General features: G+C 40.1%; 3 protein-coding genes across 3 annotated transcripts; 1 reads left to right on the top strand and 2 right to left on the bottom strand.

The window, feature by feature from the left end:
• Nucleotides 1-3,554: 3,554 nt before the first annotated feature.
• On the top strand, nt 3,555-9,180 carry LOC102710420 (probable pyruvate, phosphate dikinase regulatory protein, chloroplastic). The gene is made up of 4 exons (XM_006657721.2): nt 3,555-4,279; nt 6,636-7,272; nt 7,362-7,458; nt 8,852-9,180. Exons 1-4 carry the CDS (start codon nt 3,692-3,694, stop codon nt 8,937-8,939), a joined length of 1,410 nt encoding a protein of 469 aa, XP_006657784.2. The 5' UTR covers nt 3,555-3,691; the 3' UTR covers nt 8,940-9,180.
• Nucleotides 9,172-13,156, bottom strand: LOC102710713. Its single transcript, XM_006657722.3, has 5 exons — nt 12,870-13,156; nt 12,531-12,731; nt 12,357-12,429; nt 11,933-12,116; nt 9,172-9,656 (listed from the first exon to the last, which is right to left on the bottom strand). The coding sequence occupies exons 1-5, from the start codon at nt 12,894-12,896 to the stop codon at nt 9,563-9,565; spliced, it is 579 nt and encodes a 192-aa protein (XP_006657785.1). The 5' UTR covers nt 12,897-13,156; the 3' UTR covers nt 9,172-9,562.
• Nucleotides 13,157-23,903: 10,747 nt separating this feature from the next.
• Nucleotides 23,904-24,420, bottom strand: LOC102710998. The gene has a single exon (XM_006657723.2). It carries the CDS (start codon nt 24,418-24,420, stop codon nt 24,037-24,039), a length of 384 nt encoding a protein of 127 aa, XP_006657786.1. The 3' UTR covers nt 23,904-24,036.
• Nucleotides 24,421-24,699: the final 279 nt, after the last annotated feature.

Genomic DNA, 24,699 nt, shown 5'->3' on the forward strand with positions numbered 1-24,699 from the left:
ATATACTTACTAATATATAGGGAAATTTAGATACAAGCGGAATATATGCTTATCAGCGCCAGACTTCCGGTACTGTGCTTCTGTTCTTCCTGGACATCATTCTTTGGTCTACCAGATAAAGAAATACCGATCGATGTCGTTCACGGATGGTTTCGTCTCCCATAGCCAAGGGCCAAGGCAACGAATCTGCATGGACACTCCCGAGTCCCGACCGATCAGGCGACGACGGCATGTTGACCGAATTTCACCGAAACGATGGGCTGCGTGCGTGCGCGGATAGCCAGGGACGTCGCCGCTGATGGTGTTGTGGTTCGGTGCGTGGGGACGGAAGCAGAAAAAAGAAAAAAAAGCGGGCGAAATCGTGGTGCCGCCCCCCCAAATCCACAGGCTCGCGCTGAGCGCGGCAGGGCGGGCGGGCGCCTGGATCCGGATGGGCGGTTTCTTGCACGCGCGTCGTCTACCCGCGGCGGATTTCCGTGTCGTCATCACCGCGGGTGTAGTAGTCTTCTTGCCTTGGGCCGGGCCATGGATGATGCAATCCTGGTCGAGGCTGCACCTGATCTCATGAGCCATGACATCACTTGTGTTATAAAATGTCTGGGTCAACTTGCGAGAGCCGAGAGGATGTCGAGGCTTTTGGTGGGTGTGCTCGAGACGGTGGAATTGGATAATGACCGGAGGCTGGTGTTACAAACCGCTATATATAAATTTGGGACAATCGAGACAACGTTGCTTATGTTGTCAAATTGAGAAGAAGAAAAGTAGAGTGCTGCTTTATGCCATTGCAACAGGCGAAGGTGATAATATCTTTTTGTGCCACTGTCAATTTATTACTACAGTTCCTACGTAGTCACGGTTCAATAACTCAATTCAGCGGTTTATTATATCAGCCTGACTACACAACGAAATCACATTTAAACGCAATAAATTATAAACTAGATGATACCTGTTGGGACCATCTCATATCAGTTAGTAACATCTGATATCATCGACACACACGACGGACAACACGGAGGTGCAGCGGAGTGCGGCGAATCCAGCGAAGGGGAGAGCGCCGACGGAGATTGGCGGCGGCGACGAAGTCCCCCTATAGTACGGGTGGAGATCAGCACTGGCGGTGAAATCCCCGGAGGAGGAAACAACTGTGCAAAGGGAGCAGCGCGGGCACGCAGGGAAGGCCGCGCTGGCAATGCGGAGGCGTGAGCATGGGGGGAGGCCGCAACAACGGTGATGGAGCATGCGGCGCCGACGTCGGGAAGGAGGCACTATGAAAACGAGTGGATTATTAATTTATCCTGTTGGCAAGGGATGCCATCACGTAGAATTTCTGTTATCATATTTTCTTACTAAATCTATTTTTATTGAAAAAGTTAGAACATACTATTCATATCGTATAGAGCATATGACTCTTTTACATAATTTATAGGAATTATTTCTAATGCTCTATAATGTTTCTATAATTTCTTTGTTCCTGTAGACCTTAAATAAGGATTTATGAACCGAGCGATGATACAGAACATACGTAAGGCAAATATAAAAATCCAAAGGCCACAACTCCATTAGAGATAGCCCAACTAGCTAGCTTGGTGCGACAGTGTGGGCATGCGACATGTGACATCTAGTTACGGCCAGATCCTATTAGGTTGAGGGTAAGTCATATCACAACATCAGTCCCCATTCTTAAGCAATGAGTGCATGTGTATGTTTGATTACATTCTGGGTGATGACGGTTCATCTTTCATGTACCCATGCCAAAGTAGTTTGTCACGTGCTGGATGCCGTCTCATTGAGGCATTTGTTGTTCCCCTGCTAGCATGAGGAAACGAGCAGTGACCGACAGACCTAACATTTGGTCGATGATAATGATGCCTTTCTTCTTCTTCCTCCCACAATATAACAACAATAATAACCTATCACATAAGAAATTGTCACTCATAAATGGATGAGTGGTTGCCCCTCACCTTGTTAGACTCGTAAAGGACATGCCTGATGCATCTCGTCTCCTTGATGTTTTTCAATCATATAGGAAGATACTCAATAGACAATTTAAGATCTTAATTTGTATTTTGTCTTAGGGCTCCCAAATTCTTGGAGATGGGCCTATGAGGAGGCTAATAACATTGATGAATGTTAAATGCCATTTGGTTTGTGAGGCACAACCCTATGCGTAGATTTTCTTTTACATAGGAATTACACAAAGCTAGGAATGCAAATATCTAGTAAAGTGTAGTGATAATTTGGAGTATGAAATTCTATTATCTTAGTGGGCAATATGAGACATTTATAATTTTTTTATTTATTATATTGTAAGTCTTGGATAGTCTTCACCGTACCATGTTTAGACATATAAACCATTCAAAATTTGCATTTTATCCCACTTCTGTGTTTAGTATTTCTATGTGGGATTGACTATTTGTCAATTGTCTACTTTTTATCAAATCTATTGGTAATGATCACTTTTTAAACGGTTTAGATCTCATTGAGACTCACGTAGAAATTATAATATAGTAACCTTGTTATATCCCTCCTCTGTTTCTCTTGATCTTATCCTCGCCACCACATGTTGTGATACATATGTTCATCGCACCTGTACACCACCTCTCTTTGAGCGCTAGCACCTCTCTCCAACAATATCCTCATTTCCCTCATCTTCCATAATTCAACTTTCTTTAAGCATTATGATCATCTCACTTCATGGATTTTGGCAAGATCTTCCACCCCCATGCCTCTCCTTCCCTATATTCAATATTCCCATTGCCAAATATATATGGTCGTCCTTGCTCTTAATTACCCACACACAATCCAACCTAACCAACACACTTTTCATCCCCGTGGCCTCGATAGTTTGATGGCATGACCGTTGTCTCGCTAACCATCCATGTTTATCACACTGGGTCTTTCATCTAAACCCACCTACTATCTCTCACTACCATTTAATCAAGAAAATATAATAGGATCATTTCTATTAGAGTTCTAAATAACAATCATTGACTATTAACAAAATCATACCTGATATCTATGATAACTTGATGAGTTATCACCTACCATATCTCTCGTGTTTAAGACTATACAGTTGCTTATAGATTAGCAATTAACTACTTTAACTATTAAACGAGACTATGGATATTTAAAACAACCGCAGCCGCTAGTTAACAAAACTAAACATATTAAATATATATATATTTAATTATTTACTTGAGAGAACAGATACATAAGAGCATATTTATAACAGTATAAGTGAGGCAGCACTGAAAATCCATAAAACCGCCGTGTCGATGAACAAGGTGCCGGGCTGACGGCGTGGCGCACTGACGCAGCGACGCCGAATGCGAAAACGAAGAAAGAAACCACCACCGCTGTAGAAACGACTCGTGCAAACGCTGCCAGATTCCAACGGCGAAGAGACGCCGAAAACCAGCCTTGCCTTGCCAACACCACACCAATCATTTTCAGTCCCGCTAGTCGCCTAGTCCAACCCCGGTGGCGCCCGGTCGGCGTCCCACGTTTTTTTACCGTCGCCGACGCCGAGGAGCCAACCCAACCCCGTGATAAGAACGCTGCGCCTCGCAACACCACCGAAGCGTCGTCCAACACGAAGCGAAAAAGAGGGGGAGGAAAAAAAAAATCTGTCGTACGGTCGCGGGTACGCAGCTCAGAGCAGCCAGCCAGCAGCAGCATAGGGGAACCAAGGATGTCGTCGTCGTCGCCGACGTCGCCGCGGCTCGGGTCGATGATAAGCGCCAAGCTGGCGTCGCCGCCGCCGTCGCTGCTCCTCCCGCCGTCCCCTCGCCTCCAGGGCCGCCGCCTGATGACGCCCTCGTGCCTGCCGGCCGCCGACACCGCGCTGCCGAGCCCCGGGCCGGACAAAGAGCCGGGGGAGAGGGATGCGGCGGCGGCCACCACCAACACCACCACCCCGCGCTCCCCCGCGCAGCTCGGGAGCTCGCAGCTGAACCGGTGGTCGCGCGCGCGCGCGCACCGGTCCGGGCGGAGGCTGGAGTGGCCGACGATACGGGACCGCGCGGCGCCGACGACCCCGACCAGGCAGCAGCCGTCGTCCGACGAGGCTGCGGCCGCGGCGGCGAAGGTGGCGGTGGAGGAGGAGTACATGGACGACGGAGTGGTCGGGGTCGGGAGGGACGAGAAGGCGAAGTCGATCTACATGGTGTCCGACGGGACGGGGTGGACGGCGGAGCACTCCGTCAACGCCGCGCTCGGGCAGTTCGAGCACTGCCTCGTCGACCGCGGCTGCGCCGTCAACACTCACCTGTTCAACGGGGTAAACATCCTTTTTTTAATCTTTTTCGCCGCCCTTTGTTGACTTGATTCTTTCAATTTTGGGGATCTATGATCTCCACTGTCCAGCAAGGTCCTTTCTGAGGCCACTATCCAACCAGATATGTCTGCTTCGTAGAATAATTTTTGTTCTTGCTGGAGAATCATAATATGCCAACGTAGTGCATAGTAACAGGCTAATAGCAGATGTTCTGCTCTTCAAGCCAACTAGGGAAGCAAGAGATTTTGGATTTTAGCTGTGAATTTGTGCTTCAATTTTGCTTTATGGTTCATGTACGACTTTCTTTCTCAGATTGATTGCTTTTGCTGCATACCTGTTTCGTGCCTTGCTGTGCAATATCAGAATTGGCTAATTGGGGATTTGAGATACTTGATTTCACTTTTAATTATCACTATCTAGATTTCAAAGAACCAGCTGAATTTCCTTTCACAAGCTAGACTATAGTTTAATCGAAAGCATAATTGTATTTGTTCTACAACTCTTGGGTTTATTCTGAAAATACAGTAGTATAATTAGAGCAATATTCTACACATATATCCGATTAATCTACACCGTTATCAACGGCGTAAGTAAGTCTCCTTTTCCGTTCACTAACGTGGTACTTTCCATTCACTAACCCTTGGGCTTCTTTTCACCTTTGTTTTAGTAACTAGATATATCAGATTTACTGTAAAATCAGTAGTGTGTGAATACTTGGTCTAACATCACATTATGAATTGTCTGGGAGTGGAAGAAATAAAATTCATTTTCATGCTATCACTGTTAAATGATAGTCTGTTCAAATATGCTCACTGTTGGAAGCACTGGTTGCTACGCCCAATACCTCGGCTGTTGTTCAAGCCGTGGCTAGGGAGTACTCTTTGGAGTATCGTTGGAGTGTTCAAGCCGTGGCTAGGGAGTACTCTTTGGAGTATCGTTGGAGCCAAAGCGCTCCATAAACTTCTTAGTAGGTCGCTACTTATAGATGGCTAGTCCTTTTTTAGGGGATGTGGCGCATAATGTTATGACGCTGTTTTTCCTTTTTGGGGATATTGGCCGACTCCGGTGCATTTTACTGGTAGTAGAATTTAATCCATACAGTTGATCTACTTTTATCGGACGACTATGATTAAATTATACTACTAATAATATTAGGTGTAGTCAGTGTTATCTGATCGTCCGATTAATCACAATTAATCGGGCTGATCGGTCCCCTGACCTCGATTAGGCCATTCGAAACGATCAGACCGATCAGAAACCTGATTGTCTGGTTAGCCGATGATTAGGTCCGATTAATCGGGCAATTAGAAGGGGTGGCGATCAATCTATCAGCATGTGACTTTGGAGTTTTGAGTTGGGTTGGGCAATCTTTAGTCTCGGCGAATTTTAGTATGGAGTATGGGACTAGAATTTTAGTCTCTTAGAAATATATGGAGTATAGGACTAGAATCTGGAGTTATGGGCACCTCAAACAACAAAGCTCAAAGGTAATTACCATCTAACTGTCAAATAATTCATCTATTATTGTATTTTATATTGCACACTAGTACATTGCATAGATTGTAGTACTGTACCGATCGGACTCGATTAATCGGTCTGATCGACCTGATCGGTGCCATGGCGATCAGGTTCGATCAGCCGATCAGACAACATTGGGTGTAGTAGAAATTTGAAAGGGTAATATCGTCATTTTTGTTGTGATCTTTATTGCAAAAGAAAACAAAATTACAAAAATATTGCTAATCAAGTAATTAACAAAGTATGAAAATACCTTTTTTCTACTGGTAGTATAATACTACCAGTAAAATGCACCGGAGAGTTTTCGTTGGGCATCTCTCTCTCTCTCTCTTGCAAATATTTCTCTTAATGAAATGAAGTGGGTCCTTCTGTGTTTTTGGAAAAAAAAAAGAAGAATCACTGGTTGCTTGTCCTTATGGAGGAAAAGACTATTTCCATCTATATTACTGCGACATATTTTTAGTAAACAGATATCCAGATAATTCTCATTTTTATGGATCATGGAAGTGTATATGGCTGGTTACTCCATACATTTGTATATGTTTCATCAGTGAAAATAGTTTTCACCACTTTGCATATATTTTGGGGTAGAGAACAAATAAATACCATAGCACTTTGGATATTCAGACATTGAGGTTCTTATTGCCAATTTGCCATGATCATTCTGTCTGGTTGAATCACTATTGAATAGAAGGGGTTATTTCGGTTTCCTGGTTTAGATACCTCCCATTATACACTAGTCACCGACCTTTATTTGCAGTTGCACTGGGTAATACATTAAGTTAGCTGTGTAGTTTTCTTAGTGCTGATTATTTTTTCTTCTGCTATAAATTTGCTTTAGGTTGATGATATGGATAGACTTATTGAGATCGTAAAGCAAGCAGCAAAAGAAGGAGCACTGCTTTTATATACTCTTGCTGATCCTTCAATGGCTGAGGCAACTAAGAAGGCCTGTGAGCTATGGGGTGTTCCATCCAATGATATTCTTCGTCCTACTATTGAAGCCATAGCTTCCCATATTGGTGTTGCTCCATCTGGAATTCCACGAAGTTCTCCTAGCCGGAAGGGTCAACTTACTGAGGATTACTTCCGACGAATTGAAGCTATTGATTTCACCATCAAACAAGATGATGGTGCTCAGCCACAGAACCTTAACCGTGCACACATTGTACTTGTTGGTGTTTCACGTACCGGAAAGACACCATTGTCAATATATCTGGCTCAAAAAGGGTATAAAGTGGCAAATGTTCCAATTGTGATGGGAGTGAATCTTCCAAAGTCCCTTTTTGAGATTGATCAAGACAAGATTTTTGGATTGACAATAAACCCTGTGGTTCTTCAAGCAATAAGGAAGGCTAGGGCCAAAACTCTAGGATTTCATGGGCAAAAGAGCAATTATGCCGAAATGGAGCATGTGAGGGGGGAATTGGATCATGCCAATCAAATTTTCTCCCAGCATCCTATATGGCCAGTCATCGGTACGATGAGTTTAATTGTCTCTGTGGAAACATTCTCTTGTACTTTCATATATTAAAGTGTAGTTTTGTTTTGTTTTGTTTTTGTGCAGAAGTCACTGGAAAAGCCATAGAGGAAACAGCTGCCGTCGTTGTGAGGATATTCCATGACAGGAAACAGAAATGCGCCATGCCACGCATATCAAAACGGTACTAGCATCATGTTCTATCTCTTCTGCGCCTTGTAAAGTACATGTGTTTTGATAAATGTCAAGAGTACCTTAGCCCACCCTTATTTTTATTAACTCATAATTTGTGTTACCACCTTCTAGGTGGCTTCTGTATCTAAATAAATAAGGTCCAGCATAGTGCACAGTAATAAATGTATATTTCATGCTCTGAGTTTTCAACAGCAGCAATTGTTTTGGTCAATTAATTCTTTGCTAATTAATTAGGTAAAACACTAGGTTGCATCGCCCAAAATTTACCAGATAAACTAGACTCATGATACTTGCAGAGAACTAAGATAGCCGTCAGTACAATATGTTTACATGTGGACGCCTGACAAATTCCGTCATGATATCTTCTAATTCTAACCATTAGGATCATTTGTTGAAGAATTTCTCTTGGATTAGACGGGAGGGATTTTTAAAAGTTATTGAAAGTAGATCTAGTTTCCAATTAGGACACTTGAAAGTTGAAGCTAATCTGTGCTAATTTCAATCTTTTCTTTTCTTCTTTCTGATGTATATTTCCTAACATTTTTCTGGCACATGTTGCATTCAATCCGGTGGGTGTTATTGTTTGGAGTGAAATTTCCTATTTTATGGTTGCCTTTTTCAAAGTGTGCAACTTATCTTGTGGACGTGTGGTTGTAAGTACCAGAATGGAGTTCTGGTAAGATGTGCTTCAACCAAAAATGTAGTTTGTCTGCTAGACCAGGGCCATCCTGAACCACATCTCCAGTCACTGAAGTTCGGTTGAGCTTATCAGAAATCTGGTTAGATGGAAATTGCAGCAGCAGCTCAAGGGAAAAATGCTTATGAGATATAATCCTTGTTTCACACTTGATACTATGTGTCTGATAAAAAAGTGGGAATAAGTTCACAACTCAGCCTTTTCAAATGACAAACTGGCATATGTGTATCCACTATTTCCTGACTAAAAAGGTATTCCCTCCGTTTCAAACTACTAGGCCTATTTTGTCTCGTTAGAAAAGGCTTTAACCAACAATTACTCTTTTAAGATATATTTTTTTGTTAAAAAATTGAATTTATTATATTTGCATTCAAAGGTAATTACTTAATGATTATGCTTTAGCACTCGCATAAATGATATCCTAATAAAACAATTGTTGGTTAAAGCCTTGTCCTAACGATACAAATATGTTTTATATTTTAAAATGGAGGGAGCAGTGTGGCAATGGCTGCCAATCAACTGCATGTTTTTCGCACCCTGAAAAATGCCGGATATAGTCAGTCATTATTTTCGTTGTGTTGAAAAATCTTCCAAAAAAACGTTCCTTTTAGGTTGCTAAGGTAGGTGTCCTGAATTTGTCTGCACTGAACTGAATATCTTAAGAAATCTGTTTCTGTTCTTGCAGGGTGGCTCCAATTAGAGTCTACGATTATCTGTCAGAGATGGTTAACACTCACGTTGAGTATCAAAAGATTTTTGCTAGGGACTTTTAAGTCTTGCAGCTGTGAAGTGAATCCAAAAGTCTAAAAACCTACCTAGCCCTATCCGGCATTTTTCACGTCTCTTATTAGGTTAGCATTACCTGTGCATATAGAGGGTATCTATTCTTTTTGTAGATCATCACCACCTTGTGAGCTGTGTCATATTCTTTGTTCGTTCGTTTAACTCTTTTGTTTAAGTCATGTACCACTCTTACAGAAATGACATATGAGTAAAAGACAATTCTTTCAAATACATCAGTGTCCATCTGTATGCTTTGATTGCTTGTGTATTTGCAACAACATCAAGGATGAAAAATCTAGTATCATCGCTCCAAAGCGACATGTATGATGTACTAGTTTGTGCCAAAAAGAAAGGAGAGAAAAAATAACTGAAGAAATCAGGACAGAAACAGAGAAGAGTATACAGCTACCACCACAGACTTCGCCATCAGGCTCTGTTCCAGCCTGATCTCTTCACTGCCATTCACTCTGTATATTTCTTTCTTTGTGACCCTTGAGAGCATCACTCTTTTTGATGCCTGAGTCGTTGTAGAAAACATCATGCCTCCTCAAGACATTTACAGATTGGGTTGAGAACACAAAATTTTTTTTCTTCGCTTTCAACGGACGGCGTTTCACCGAGCATCGCTGCCGCCGCCGCCGCCGCCGCCGCCCATCTTGCTCATGGAGAGTGTGAAGTAGAGCAGGATCAACGTTCCCACGCTTGACCTGTACAAACCAGGAAACGGCATGAGCATACAGCATGTCCAATTCAGTATAAATTTTGGGGGAGTGCAATGCTGATGAGTGAAACATTGGGAAATTCAGCGTTCTTCCTACAAGATCAACCAAAAAAAGAGATGACAAACGCAACCGCAACCAAGGATATCACTGACTTAAAAGTTATAGATCTCCTCTAACTTAAAAGTTAGACTAGCCAAAATTCAACATTTCAGCAAAATTGCCCAATTTTTCTGGGTTTTCATGGTAATCGAGTGGTAATCAGTGCTATGGACAAAACTGCTCAGAAGGAGACTAAAGGCTGCGTTCAGGGAGAGGGTGGATAAGTTAACCTACTTAAACGAAAAACGCAGTAATAGATTGGATAAGTCTACATAATCCCCTAACGTTTTACCACCTGATCACTTAACCTCCTCACCTAACAAACCAGGTATTTAACCCCTAAACTATCTAATACTGTTTAGATTACTCCCTCACGGTGGTTTTGGTGGTTTTGCTTCTTGTTTTGCCATGCTAGCAGATTTTTTTTGAATATGGTTTTTTAATGTCTTATATGGTTTTTTAATTTAAGTGAACATAATTGTATATGGACTAATTAGGATAGTCTGTACATATCATACTGAGAGTTGAATGTGAGAGTTGCTAGCTACTCTATGATTTGTTAGACATGAATGTTGCATATGGTGCTTTTTTTTGCTACTCTATTTTATGAATAATTGTGGAGCATCCTATTTGTGTCATGTTTAATGGGTTTTCTCCAAATTTATGTTTCTTAGTGCTACTGAAGTACTGGACATGTGACTTATTTCTTGCACAAGTATGCAATTCAAGCTTTAATGGTAACGTTGATAAAGGAAACACTTGGTTAAATGGTACTGTTAATTTTCAGTTTCTGAAGATCTAACAAAAAACTTTCAGTTTTCTAGTGCAAATGGAACTGTTAGCTTTCAGTTTTCTAGTCCATATGTAATCATGTTCCGCATGACATAAAAAAATAGTGTAATATACAAACTATTCAAATTAGTCCATATACAATCATGTTCACCGAAATTAGTGCAACATACAAGGCATCAAAATATCATGTCCAAAAAAAATCTATCAGCATGGCAAAACAAGAAGCAAAAGCACCAAAACCACTTTGAGGGGTAATCTAAACGATATTAGATAGTTTAGGGGGTTAATACCTGGTTTGTTAGGTGAGGGGGTTAAGTGATCAGGTGGTAAAACGTTGGGGTTATGTAGACTTATTCCTAATAGATTAGTATATGATTAACTAATTATTAATTATTATAAAATATAAAATATATTACTATGATTTTTTAAACAATTTTTCTATAGAATTTTTATAACCGTTTAGCAGTTTGGAAAGCGTGCGCATGGAAAACGAGAGTGTTAACTTAACTTACCGCCCCCGGCGAACGTGACCTAAACAGATTTGTTAACCCTGTCCAAAAATCACTGAAAAACTCAAGGATTTTCTTTGTGCCATCAAACTAGATGAAGAACGGGCTGTTCATCAATCGCCTTCTTTTCTCCCATATCGCTGTAGCCAAGCCGAAGCTGACAACCAACCAAAAGTCGAGTCTGGAACGCAGACTCGCCAACGAGAAACCCGGCCGGTCTTGTGCTGCAACTCCTGCACGCATCATCACTCGTCTATCTACCCGTCGCAACGAACCTAGGTACCATCTGAAAAGGCTGCAGATTAATGCAGCTACTAATACCGGCCATGTTCGAGGTTTTTGTCTTGTTTAGGACAGCACATTGATATGCCAATTAATCTCTTCCGCCTGACGCTTTAGGAAATTCGGGAATGGCTAGCTCTAAGTACCACGGCTTTTCGCTTAATCATTGGAAGAAATTAAGTAACGTACTCCAACTTGGTTAGGAACCTCACGTTACTGAATACCCAGTAGTTCTAAGGATCACATCCACGCGTACGAAGACCGACGAATGCATTCTTAACACATACTCAAAAAGGTTTTAAATATTTGTAAGTTAAAATATAAATTTTTAACCTTTAAATTTAAAGTGTAGTTTATTTTTCATCGTTGTTTACTTGTTTCTTAGATTGCTATAAGAAGATGAATATAAAAGTTTTATTCATAAGTTATTTTTTTAAATATACAATTTATCTTTTTCCAAACAATCACCCCGGAGACTATTCGTATTTTGGTATTTTGTAATGAGATCTTGGTAAATATTTTCCGTAAAGGAGAAGAGCAGTAGTGACGTGCAAGTGAAAATGCTTGAAGTTGACTTACAGTGTGGCGAAGAAGAAGACCACCCTCCGGGGATCGAGCCACGGCGCCGGCTGCCGCCCGAGCCGCCGTGACTTCCCTCCGGGCGTGCCGGCCACCGGCGTGTGGACCGGCCGGAGACCGCTCATGTCGTCGGCGGCCGCCACGTGAACGAAGAGCGGGGACAGCGGGGGCCTCTTGCCTGTCCCTGCACATAAACGAAGCTCACATCGCACCTCCATCGATCAAAGGCATTAAACCATCCCCGGATTAGATTAATCCTGACCATATGTGTCACTTGTCAGATTGGATTGCTAGCTAAATTTCAAAGATCAAATTGCCAAAGCTCCACGGAATTGAAAACAACAGAAGCAACCCCTCCCAAAAAATATTTCAGAAATATATGAACTGATGAATCCTAATTGAATGCGATTGTAACTGGACTGACCGGCGGCGCCATTGCCGTCGCCGTCGGCGGCCGGCTTCCTTTCACCCTTCCTCGACAGCGACCTCACCACCTTCTGTTGCGTCGGTCCGCGGCACAGTCAGTCACAAGCAAGGAAAGAATCGATCTTTAGAAACAACGGAAGAAACGGAGCCGCGTATGTACAGCGCCACTTACGGGTGTCCGCGGCGTCCGCGGCGGCGCCGCCGTCGCCGTCGCCGTCGCGGCTGCCGTGTCCTGGCCTTCGCTGGCGAGCGAGGAGAGGGCGCTGACGTCGAGGGCGATGAACCCTCCGCCGCCGCCGCCGCCGCCTGCTCCGGCGCCGGTGACCGGGCTGGCGTCCAAGTTCGATTGCCCAAGATCACTCACCGCAAGAACCTGCACCCAAGAAAAATTCAGAAACCGCTGCTCAGCAATCACATAAGCAAAATCCCATCTTTCTTCCCCCAGAAAATAAAGACCATAAGATCAAAATTAACCACGACAAATAAGCAAACAAAAAACCAAGAGACTTACAGCTTGGTTGGAGGCGGCGTCGCCCATGTCGTCCCGCCGCGGTGGCCGCGGTGCTCTGCGTCACTGGGTAGGCGGCTGCTTCTGATTCCTTCTCCTTGCTCTCCTCTTTTGTTGTTCTATCCGCTGCTTCGGTTGTTTCGTTGGGAAGTAGAGTAGTAGCTCGAGTAGGAACAATGGAATACTACCAAAACGAGGAACCGGAGGGAAAAACCTGCCGCTTTTACTCTTTTTCAAGGACGAAAGATTCTTCCTCTTCGCTCGTTCGCTCACTCTGCCGCGAGCAAATGGAGAGCAGAGCAGAGGATGGGGAATGGGAGATGACAGGATATTTATGCGTGATGATGGATTTTTTTCACATAGGCCCCTTGTAGTTATCTGAAAATTTAAAAAATGTTTTGAAGTAAATGGACTTACGGCTCACTACAAAAGGATAATGGTTATTGGAGAAAATTGGGAGGAATTCAGTTCTATGAATCTTTTTTCTGTTTGGTTATTTGGATCAAAGGAATAGCTATGCAAAAATCCTATAAGTTTCCTTCGAATTGGCTCGGAACATTCAGGGAATTTTTTGGAATTTTAGACCTGCTTTGATTTGTAGGAAACACATGGAAAGTTTAAAGATTTCAATCTTATAGGAAAAGTTCCTACAAAAGCCTCTGAAACAAAGTATGCGAATCATATCTTTTCTTTTAATTATCGGTCGGACAATTCTACAGAGATTTTGAAGAAAATAAATTTACATGTTTTCGTCTTCTTCTACCTCTAAATTTCGGTGTTTCACATATTTGTCAATCAAACGGTATCTCATAGGAACCCTTACACAAGGTCCACCACTTGAAGAAACAAATTATTTGTGTCTACCTCTTTTATGGTTCTAAATTTTTTCCGGTGATATATCCAAAATGCCATTCATGTAGTTTTCCTCCATTTTGCAATCCATAGAATTTGAGGTGTTGGCACATTTCAATTATGGAATTTCCTTTTTTTAATGTATTTTGAGATTTATGCATTTCAAAAGAGCCCTTAACATAAAGGCTTGAAGGCCTGTATGCAATTTTTTTTCTACAGCTTCCGTAACCAAGGAAAATGAGGATAACCAAAAAAATGTAAATTAATTTTGAAATTAAGTTCTACGATTCAAAGTTGGTTGTGACTTATAACACCCAGCTCAAATAAGTAGGCCCTAAATTCCTTTTTAGAAACTACTAATACATTACTAATAAAGTACTAGGCAAGAAATGAACATTTACCTGAAAATGTTTTATTGAATCCCATATAATGTTATTTGTATGAAACATAGCATAGTACTCCCTCCAGTTCCATGTTTTTTGTCGTTTTAAATAGGAGTGTGGTCAACCATTTTAAAGATTTAATTATTAATAACTTTAAAGTATTTAATTTAAAAACACTATGACAACGTATATATAGATCAGACATAAAGAGTAATTTAAGACATAAAGAGTAATTTAATAAAAACAAACATTATATATATAATTATATATTTTAATAAAAATATAGTCAAAGATAGATATAGAAAATTATATATCATTATCCAAATCAACAAAAAATATCAAAACGGATAAAGCACTCCAGAGTGAGATGGATTCCAAGACACCATTGGATGAGAGCAGGTAAATAGCTGGCTATAAGCCAACTATAAGCATATTTTAAAGAGATAAAGAGGGAAGAGAGAAGAGAGGTGGGCTACTAACTTGTAGTCAACTGTACACGGACTCTAAGACAAAGTGTGCGTATGACATGTGAGACCATGTATTTATGTTATTGAACTTGCTCTGAGTAATTTCAGATCTGCAAATTTCAATGTTTCTCGGGGACTGATCTATTAAAAGAGTTAAAAGAGACAATATTGCAGTTCTTTATTGTTTCGAGGGCGTTCTCGGGAGAAAACATTTGGCACTTTTGGCAGGCAAATATCCTCGATGGCTACCACTTTTCCAGTTTGCCCTGCCATCACTTTTCCTTCAGCAAGAGTGCGAGTATTTGTATTTCCCCCAACTCCACCAATTCTCCTTTTTCTATCACTTTCTCAGATGCAAAAGCAAAATAATACTTGATCTTAACAAAAAAAAAGCGTAGGAATATTGAAAAACAGAGCAAGAAGTATCAGTGTGAGACAAGGATAGGCTTTGAAATGAACAAGAAAACAGTTCTGAAAAATAAATCAATGTATGTATTAATGTATATACTAGCTAAACTAGTTTGGTTATATAATCTTCGATTTTATATTATAAGATGATTTAATTATATAGGATATCTATATAGATATAGATTATAATGATCTGAATACATACATACATACATACTGATCCTTTAATGAATGTAGAGGGTTAGAACCTCTTATAATACAAAATAAAATGAGTGTTATTTAGTCCTTTCCTTTAAAGAATTTTCTTAGCATTTAATTATTTTCCTAAAAAGATTTGATTTTTAGTCATTTATCTACATGTATTTATAATGGGGTTAAATAAACAATAGTACATAGCACCTTCTTGTTTCACCTCTTGTGTAACATAAGGTAATGGCTTTACTTCCTTAAAAGGCAGTGATATATGCAAAATTTCTAGACCCGAGGCAAAATCTACTATAATTCGCTCCATCACTTAGACCTAGGCATTCTTTTTTTTTTTTGGTTTATTGCAAAATTCGGTTAGCTAATACTCAAAGCCGAAATGTTCGTGGGAGAAGTAAAAACTGATAACATCGGTTTCGGTTATAACCATATCATGTATCATGGTAGATTTAGGTTACAGAAGAAGAAAGCGACTGTTTATTAATTTTAGAGAGCATCTCCCCAATTTTAGGGCACTTATTTGATAAATCAATAGAACAACATAACAATCAACATTATATTATAAACGAATTCACAAAAATACCATCAAGTATAGCATTTCTAAGTTAAAAATCATTAGCAATCACTGCATCACCCCGTCACAATTCATAGTATCCCGGTTAGTTCGGAGTCAACGTTACAAACCGACACATGATCAAATAATGGACCTGTTTGGGGAGTTTTAGATTCCGAGAAACAACTGCTTGGTAGCCAGCTTCTGAGAATCTAGAAAAGCTCCTAAACCCAGATTCTCTAGCTACTGGCTTCTTAGTTTATTTTCCAGAATCTGTAACTACATATTCTTAGAAGCTGTAGACCGTTTGGAACAACTTTTGGGACAGCTTCTGGCAGAAGCAGTTTTTGGAAAAGCTGCAGCCGGAAGAAGCTGCCCCAAACAGGCTCATTGTGTCGATGAGTGCCCAAAGTTGCTCTTGGCTCACCCATATGAGTGAAAATAATGGCGGGATCAAAGACATATGGTCTGTTTGGGGAGCTTTAGATTCTAACATGAGAATATGAAAAGCTCCTAAACCCAGCTTCTAGATTGTTAGTTCATTTTCGAAAATCCGTAACTATAGATTCTTAAAAGCTATGAACTGTTTAGGGCAACTTCTGGCAGAAACAACTTTTGGAAAAAGCTGCAGCTAGAAAAAGTTCCCCCAAACAGGCTGTATGTGGCTGACTTGTGTATCAAAAAAAGAAAATCAAATGCTCATAATATGCCAAGGATTTAGCATATATTGTGTTCAGTGCCCCCATGTTAGCCTCAAAGAGAATGGGATGCAACTTGCTACGGAGATGGAGGAAACTCTGTTGCATATCGTGGACTTAACAGAAACAAATTAACTAATAATAAATAACCTTCAGTTAAATGTTGAATTTTGACGACATTTGTCGCCACAAAGATCGGCACTTATTATTGTTTCAACAAGGCAGGCAGATCTCCCCCTTATGTCAAAATAGTTGGTGGTTGCGTGAATGTTATCAAGGGCTCTGAGCCTAAATTTTCATATTGCTAACTAAAACATTCTGATTCCGTATAGAATTAAAGTGACAAACATATTAAGTCATGGGCAATAACCAAATCAGTAGAAAAGTTCAAATGATAACTGAAAATTGTTAGATCCACTTATACCGCAAAGTCACAAAGGCACAAACTTGACATCTGGGCCGTCCCAAAATATAGCATGATACTATATTTCATTCCAGCCTAAGACAACTAAGGCTTCTTAATTCCATTGAAGCACATATGGCATAGCTGTGGAGTTGTTTAAATCCAAAATCCTGATATCCATATTAAGTACATGCATATGCTTTCAATAGAAATTTATTGAGATTACGAAAATGACACTTTTTTTTATCTTACCACGTGTGTTAGACATCATATTTGCGTGTGTGTGAGTGTGATATTGTGAGTATAGTGATATGTGTGCCTATACGTCTACTGCATAATAAAAAATAATTATAAAATTTCTAAGAATATATGATTGCCAGCCAAATGGCATTACCTCAGCCCTATGATATAGCTATGAGCAATTTTATTATAATTAAACATCAGAAAGTACAATATCTTTTATATAAAATTTAGTACCTCAATATATTTTGTATCTCGAAATACCAAAATTTATGATAAATAGAGGTACTTTCTTAAAGATATAATAAAAATCCGTATTGCTACAGGATGGGCTTCGCCCTTGCTTTCGGCACGCCTGATCCCTGGTTGAATTCGAAAGCGTGCGTTCTCTGAAGAATGGGGGGAATGTTTACATGCGCTGCACTTGAAGATTTGGTGGACCCATCAGTGGCACCCAATAGATCCACCATGGTCTAACTCGGTGGCGACTGGCGAGCTTAGCCTGCTCGAAATGATGAAGCCATCGACGCCAAAGGCCGATCTTATCCCCCGTTGTTCGCTTTGATCTGAATTTTGATGATTATATTACAATATCCTAAAATACCTGCCATTTATTGTTTTCTCTACTGCCTCAAGCTTTTGTAATAATGGAAATAGGTTATATATATCCCCGGTCTATGTTGACATATGATCAGCTGAATTTAAAGCTAACAAAAATAAACTAGATTCTATTTCCTCTGTTTTATATTGTAAGATCATCTGTATAACAATGTAAAGTATTTGTATATATATCTAAATTTATTATTACTATCTATATGAATCTAGGGAGTGATCGTATCGCTTTTAAATTTTTATATGTGTTCTTAGCGTTCTAAAAACAAAGATAGGAAAATAAGTTACTACGAAAAACTCTAAAATCAAGGTTAAAAATTTAAATTTTGGTTTATAAGTATAACTGAAGCGAAAAAATGGGACCGTTTGTAATGAGTTCTTTTCCCATCCTCATGGCCTTTCTATCCTTCTAATCAAACTTGAAATTGGATTCAAAGTACGACTTAGTCAAATGCACCTATTTCGAATCCAAAATCTCAAATTGAAAGAGAGATGGATAGGGATCGAGAATTCTAATTATCGCTATTTGGAATGGATCCAATTCTATTGAGTCTGACTCATAGTGATAATTTCTCTTTAGTTAAGAATGATCTTGGTTATTAAAAATTGAACAACTAGGATCCATTTACTAATTGATACCTAGTTGACATTGATAGAAAGGATATAACGAATTATGAGTTTAATAGATCTTTGCTATAAAACTACATACATAGTTTTACATTGTGAAACATGGACAGTGGCATGTAATTACAGAGGCAGTGGCAAGTACTTATATACATCCTACTCTTTTCGTTTCCTAATAATATAAGATATTTAACTTTTTTGATTATAATACTTAATCATTTGTCTTATTCAAAAAATTATGGGAATATCAGTTATTTTGCTTGTGACTTACTTTATTATTATCAAAAGAACTTTAAGCGCAACTTATAATTTTTTATATTTGTACTAAAATTTTAAATAAGACGAATGGTTAAATGTTATAACCAAAAAAATAAAACATCTTATATTATGAAACATGAAACAGGGAGGTAGTACTTCCTTAAGCTAATGATTACCATGCACTTTATTAATTTACCCGAACCAACACCACGCATGTTATGTCAGAGAAGTTCAACAGTATAGCCAACTACTAGCTCTAATTCATCTATAGTCAATCTAATAGCCAACTCATATAATAGCTACCTATAAAACATATACCACTATGTCCCATATGTCATACACACATTGTGTAAGTGCTACAGTTGGCTAGCAATTAATAGTCCACCTCTCTTCTCTCTTTTCTCTTTATCTCCTTAAAATATGTTTATAGTTGGTTTATAGTCTGTTATTGTACCTGCTCAAAGTGGTCATCAGCAGTTAATCTCAGCATCTCGTGCGGCACTCATCACGGGGACTCCTTCTCATATGGCGTTACAGCAAACAATAACAGCGACATGATCTGTGCGTGCTTCCCAACTGCACGATCCAGAAAACAACAGCACAGCTCAAATCACGTAGACGTAGCTGCATATATACACATGTAGCCTTGCATAATCTAAGTCGCGGAATGGAAGAGATGCACATGCGCAGCCCGCGCGTGATCTTGGCGTCTAAACTTCGCCGTGTCTCGTGGCCTTTGACTTTCTGAAGCGTTGTTAATCAAGCATAAGTGAAATAATTTACTAACGACTAAAAAATAATTTATGAGCAAAATTTTTATATGGATTCTTAGCGGTATTAAAGCAAATACTGAATAATAAACTAGGAAAAACCCCCTTAAATTAGCTTTAAATTTAATTTTTAAAATTTAAAATTTAGTTTATAAGTAGAACTTGCAATTGCAAAGGCTGTTCAGGGAGGAAGAGAAGAGGAAAGCGACGATGGAAGCTAGTGTCTGTCTGTCATGTCTGTCGCGTACGGGGTTAATCACACCCAGAGCCCAGATTGCGACCTCGATCTGATCAGAATTGATGGAGATTATTATTGATTCTGAAGATGAGATGCTAATCCATATAGGAGTATTTAACTGTGAATACCTTGATCGTCTTCACAGATCTGACAGATGACAACGTAGAGCTAGCTAACACAGGGCGTGTGTCCCCACAGGACGGCAGAGCGTGGACAAACAAAAGAAGTATTCCTCGATTCTTAAGGTTTATCGTCATTGATTTTTTATATGTCTGACTAATTATTTTATTAAAAAATATATGTAAATACGTAGAAATGAAATTATACTTAATAAGACAATTATCATAGTGTCCAAAAGTTAACAGCGATAAATCTTAAATACCGTAAGTCAGGGTCCACCTATTGATCAAACATTTAAAAATTTTAATTCTATTAATCAAATGATAATTTAAAGGCATATACGTAAGTCAAAAATCCTATACACTCCCGCTCCCCTAGGCCCCCATGCATTACATACGTGTTTGACAGAAGAAAAAAAAACGTTTTATCAATAGCAAAAGTGCACAGGGGAGTACAAAACTATGCTGAAAGCCAACATAATTATCCCTATGTTCTGAATTTCTACGGAAGATCGCCGGCATCTACTTCATGAAAATTCAGTTACTGAAATGCACGCTAGTTTGACACTAGTTTGACAAGCCATTGAATTTGGATAAAGATGAGGTTAGAACATACGGTTACTATATAGGAAAGAATAAATTTGGGCACTCTTTTGAGGTGATGTTCATGACAATTACGCCAGTGGATTAAGCTACCATGAAGATTAAGCGAGTAATCCTCCACAGTTAACCGGTTTCCCCATGTCACTCTCAGACCTTTTTCCTCTTATCTGAACGATGAGGTGCCTCTTTGGAGCTCACATTCTCTGCAAAGTTAAGCTAGCAAGCCATGTTGGACTAGAGTCCATATTGAATCAATCCCAGTATCTTCAACTTAAGAGAAGGCTAATAATATAGCCAACAAACTAACTATAAAATTTTTTATAGTTTTCTCTTAGCCCATCCATATAGTAGTTATCTCTTTATTATTAATGCAGGACCCACATGTCACTCCCACAGAGTTTTTTTGGTTCTTTTGCCCAAACTGGCTACGAGCTTATAGCCCGCTTAAACTCTCTCTCATCCCCTCTCTCCTCCACATAAGCATTTAGTCAGCTTGTAGCCTGCTATTATACTTGCTCTAAAGCTGACTCGTCACCGTTTACCTCACCACTATATTAGTCTAGGATTCTTGATTATCTTTTTTTCGAGGAATGTGGCAGGAGCTCTGCCATTTCATGATTCTTGATTATCTAGTGTAATCATATCGCCATTTCCAAAAAATAATATGATTGCTTACATCATGGCTTTCATTGCAAAAATAAACATGTGACTACGTGAAACTCATAGAAACATCTGCAACGTATGTACATTCACAAAAATAATCTCAATTTGAGTTTCATCGTCCGCTTATCCGATTATCAGCCATAGCCAAAATTAGAATTTTGAAACTTCATTCTAGATTTGATTTTTTTTTAAAAAAAAGGAGATGAGGACATGTAACAACTAATATTTAGAATCAGAGGGAGTAGAGTGAGCAGTCTGAATGTTTCAAGCACAATATTACCCCTTGACACTTCAAGTCCAGTTTGGAGCTAAGAATTTCCTGGATTTCCGTCGATATCATATTGCTTCCAATATCATTCCTGAAACAGGCCACACAGTGACACAGATCAGACTCCATTACTTCCATGTGTGCCACAGAAAGGGTTACCTGGCATGTAGCAGTGAGCAGCGATTGTTTTGCCAAGTAAAACGGCCGGTGTACTCCAGCGAATCCAAGTGCTCCACTATGGCCTGTGGCGTATGGAGACAACTGAGAATTCGACCGGCCAGAAAGGTTCAGAGAATCTGAAATTGCAGGCCGACCGATAAACCCACCGCCTGGTGATCAAGCTGCTCATGGTGCCTTTCTTTCATGGCGCTTTTCGTGCAACACGATAATTAGACCGATCAACGTGCACAGAAAGAATGGCACTTTTGCAGTGGCTTTCTGCTGTCTTTCTTTATCATGGAGCAAAAAAAAGCCCAAAAGGGCCTCTCCTGATCTCAAGTGCTCGTTTCAACTCTGAATAATAGTAACATGCACCGAACAGGATTTATACACTTCTTAATTCTCGTGCTGATCATGCTACTACTAGCTGCTCTTTACGCCCATGGCTCAGAACTGGGTGGGGCATGAGGAAATCGACAGTGACACCACTATGTATCAACCATGTGGTATGATAAGAGTGCCCTTGCTCCAACTGCACTATGGTTTACTCAGTCAGAAAAGAATGAGCACTTCACATATAATGAAAGAAAATTGAAGTCGTCTATGAGCCAGAGATATAGGGCTCATAGGCTGGCCGCCTCAGCTTTCCTGAGAAAAGCTGGTGCCTGAAGGGTTACTTGGACCTTTGATCAAACGACTAATTTTGTTATTATATAAGGGTCACTTGTTCCAACTATTAGATCACCATACGAGAAAAGAAAAGCAAGATACTATGTATTAATTTTGGATCGGATTAATAGATATAGAACAAATACGCATTACGCAATAAAGTTAAGCACAAGAGGACACAAACTTTGGTGGCAGAGTTTTTAAACAAGTAGAAAACAAAAGATACATCCTTCTCCAACAGTATTTTAGCAATTCCCTCCTTTAATTCGAAGCAATAAAAAAACTAAACTGGTGTCTAATTACTGAAAGGCACTCCAAGAAAAAAAATGAAAGAACTTATTACAGAATGGTGTTCGAAGATCTGAATTATTCATATTAGTGGTTATGATCTCTAAAAGTAAAAGGTAAAATAAAATGGAAGGATATATGCTAAGTGTTAGTTTCAGAACATAGAAGGGAAAATAAAATGAAAGGACACATGTTAACTAGTGCTTTTTTGTTACCTCTGTTGCTCTAGAAATGTAAATCCCTTGCGTTTTACCCTCATTCATCGAGGTTGTCGTTTGTGGTTAGACAAGTCAAGAAGGTCCCTTAGATATGAGAAAATAAAATCGAAGCATTAAAAATTTTCTCAACAAAAATGCATACTACACTTTCTTCCCAAATATATCTCCACCTGAAAACTGTAAAAAGACCCGCTCATCCCTTTAGTCGTTTCGTCTTCATACCCCAGCCATGTTTAACATCCTAAATTTCAACTGCCACTTGCTTGAGTAATCTAGCTCCTGCTTCAAGTTTTCCTGCTCCGTCCCTCTTGATCTGTATAAGAGACCACAATGAAATGAAATTAGCGATATGAAAAATTATCTCTACAGGATCATTTCGGAACTTATCACAAAAACAAGCATTATTTCTGATTTTCCAAATGGACCACAAGACTGCTGAAACTCCTACAGCTACCAGATTTTTCGTAGCTTTATTGAAGCCTCTCATCCAGTTATCAAACAAATCTTTACTGTTGTTTACCATATTAACAGCAAAAGTACACTTTATCACACTCCAGACCAATCTAGCCAAATTACACTGAAAGAACAGATGATCAATTGTCTCATCTTTTTCACAAAATTGACATTTTTTACTCTTCTTCTTCCAACCCCCACGGACTCTGATTATTCACGAATCTATCTGTAACATTCTAGGCCCAATCGGACTCTATTTCTTATCCGATCCATACTCCATCGGCTGATTCCGAGTCGTATTTCACATGGTCTTCTATCCGATTGTCCTGTTTCCTGTCTGATTTGGTCTTTAATCATAGATTAATTCATAGCGGCAATTTGCTAAAATCTGACGTTAATAGATAACTCATCCGTAACAACTTAAAATGTATCCCGTTTCCGATATGCCACTAGGAATGACCCATTATTATATAAGGTTGTTTGTAATAGGTCATAATTATGGATCATTACGGATGATTTGTTGAGATAGAACCACGACCTGTTATGGATGAGAACATATCAGTAATGGGTGTCGTAAGACAAACCGTCACGAATAACAGACCTTATCTGTAACGTGTCATAATTATTTTTCTTATGTCCTCCGCCACTGGAGATAAGATTTTTAATCTTATCTAGATTCATCTATATATCAATATATAATTTTTTATGTGTTTAGTTCATTAGCCTTCATATAAAACTAGAGATAATCAAAATATCTTATGATATAGAACATCCGTAATATATATGTGAAAAGGATGATAGGAATATGCAATATATCACATACCAGTACAAAAATATACTGTACATCTATTAGTATATACACACCATCCCCTAATTTCTACCTCTATATGGCATGATATGTCCTACAAAACTTAACTAGAGTATATCCAAAATAACACACAGTCCATCTCCAGATGATCCATCGATCTGACGATCTCACGCTCTCTCCTCTCCGTCCATGGACGTACGGGCCGTACGGCGCTACTCGTCCATGTCTTCCTGTATCGTCTCCAGCTTGGACGGCGGCGGCCCGTGGGTGTCCGCCTCCACTGGCTCGACGTGCACGTCACCCATGCTCATGATCTCCGCGACGACGTCCTCGACCGCCGACCCCCTCCCGGCGCCGTCCAGCAGCCGCCGGAGCTGGCCCTTGGTCATCCGGATCCTCACGCGCCTCGTCGGCGAACTCGCACCGCCTCCGCCGCCGTCCTTCTCCTTCCTCGTCGACAGCGCGCCTTGCGCCACTCCGCCGGAGAACTCCGCCGCCGCCGCTCCCCAGTAGTCATCTTCGCCGGTGCCGTCGTCCTCCCCGGCCCAAGCCGTCACCTTCGCCCTCGCCCGCTCCAAGCAGTTGCAGTTACCCATGTCAAAGACAAAAAAAGCTCTCGGAGCACACCACTCCTAGCTAGCTACCTAGGTAGTTGCAACTTGCAACCTGCAGCTGAAAGGATCGGATCGGAGAAGACGAAGGAGAGGATGCGCCGTTGACGCGTGCGTGTGAGCTATCTTTCGCTTGGATCAACCTCTACCAGCTAGCTTGCAGTGGAGACGAAGAGTAAGGAGGTGCACGTATTTATAGTGGAATTATTCAGCTTTGTTTCCTAGAGCAAGTTCTAGGAAAGCGATTTGAGACGGCAGCGTACG

This window comes from Oryza brachyantha, chromosome 7 (assembly GCF_000231095.2).
Source record: "Oryza brachyantha chromosome 7, ObraRS2, whole genome shotgun sequence".
Lineage (NCBI taxonomy): Eukaryota > Viridiplantae > Streptophyta > Magnoliopsida > Poales > Poaceae > Oryza > Oryza brachyantha.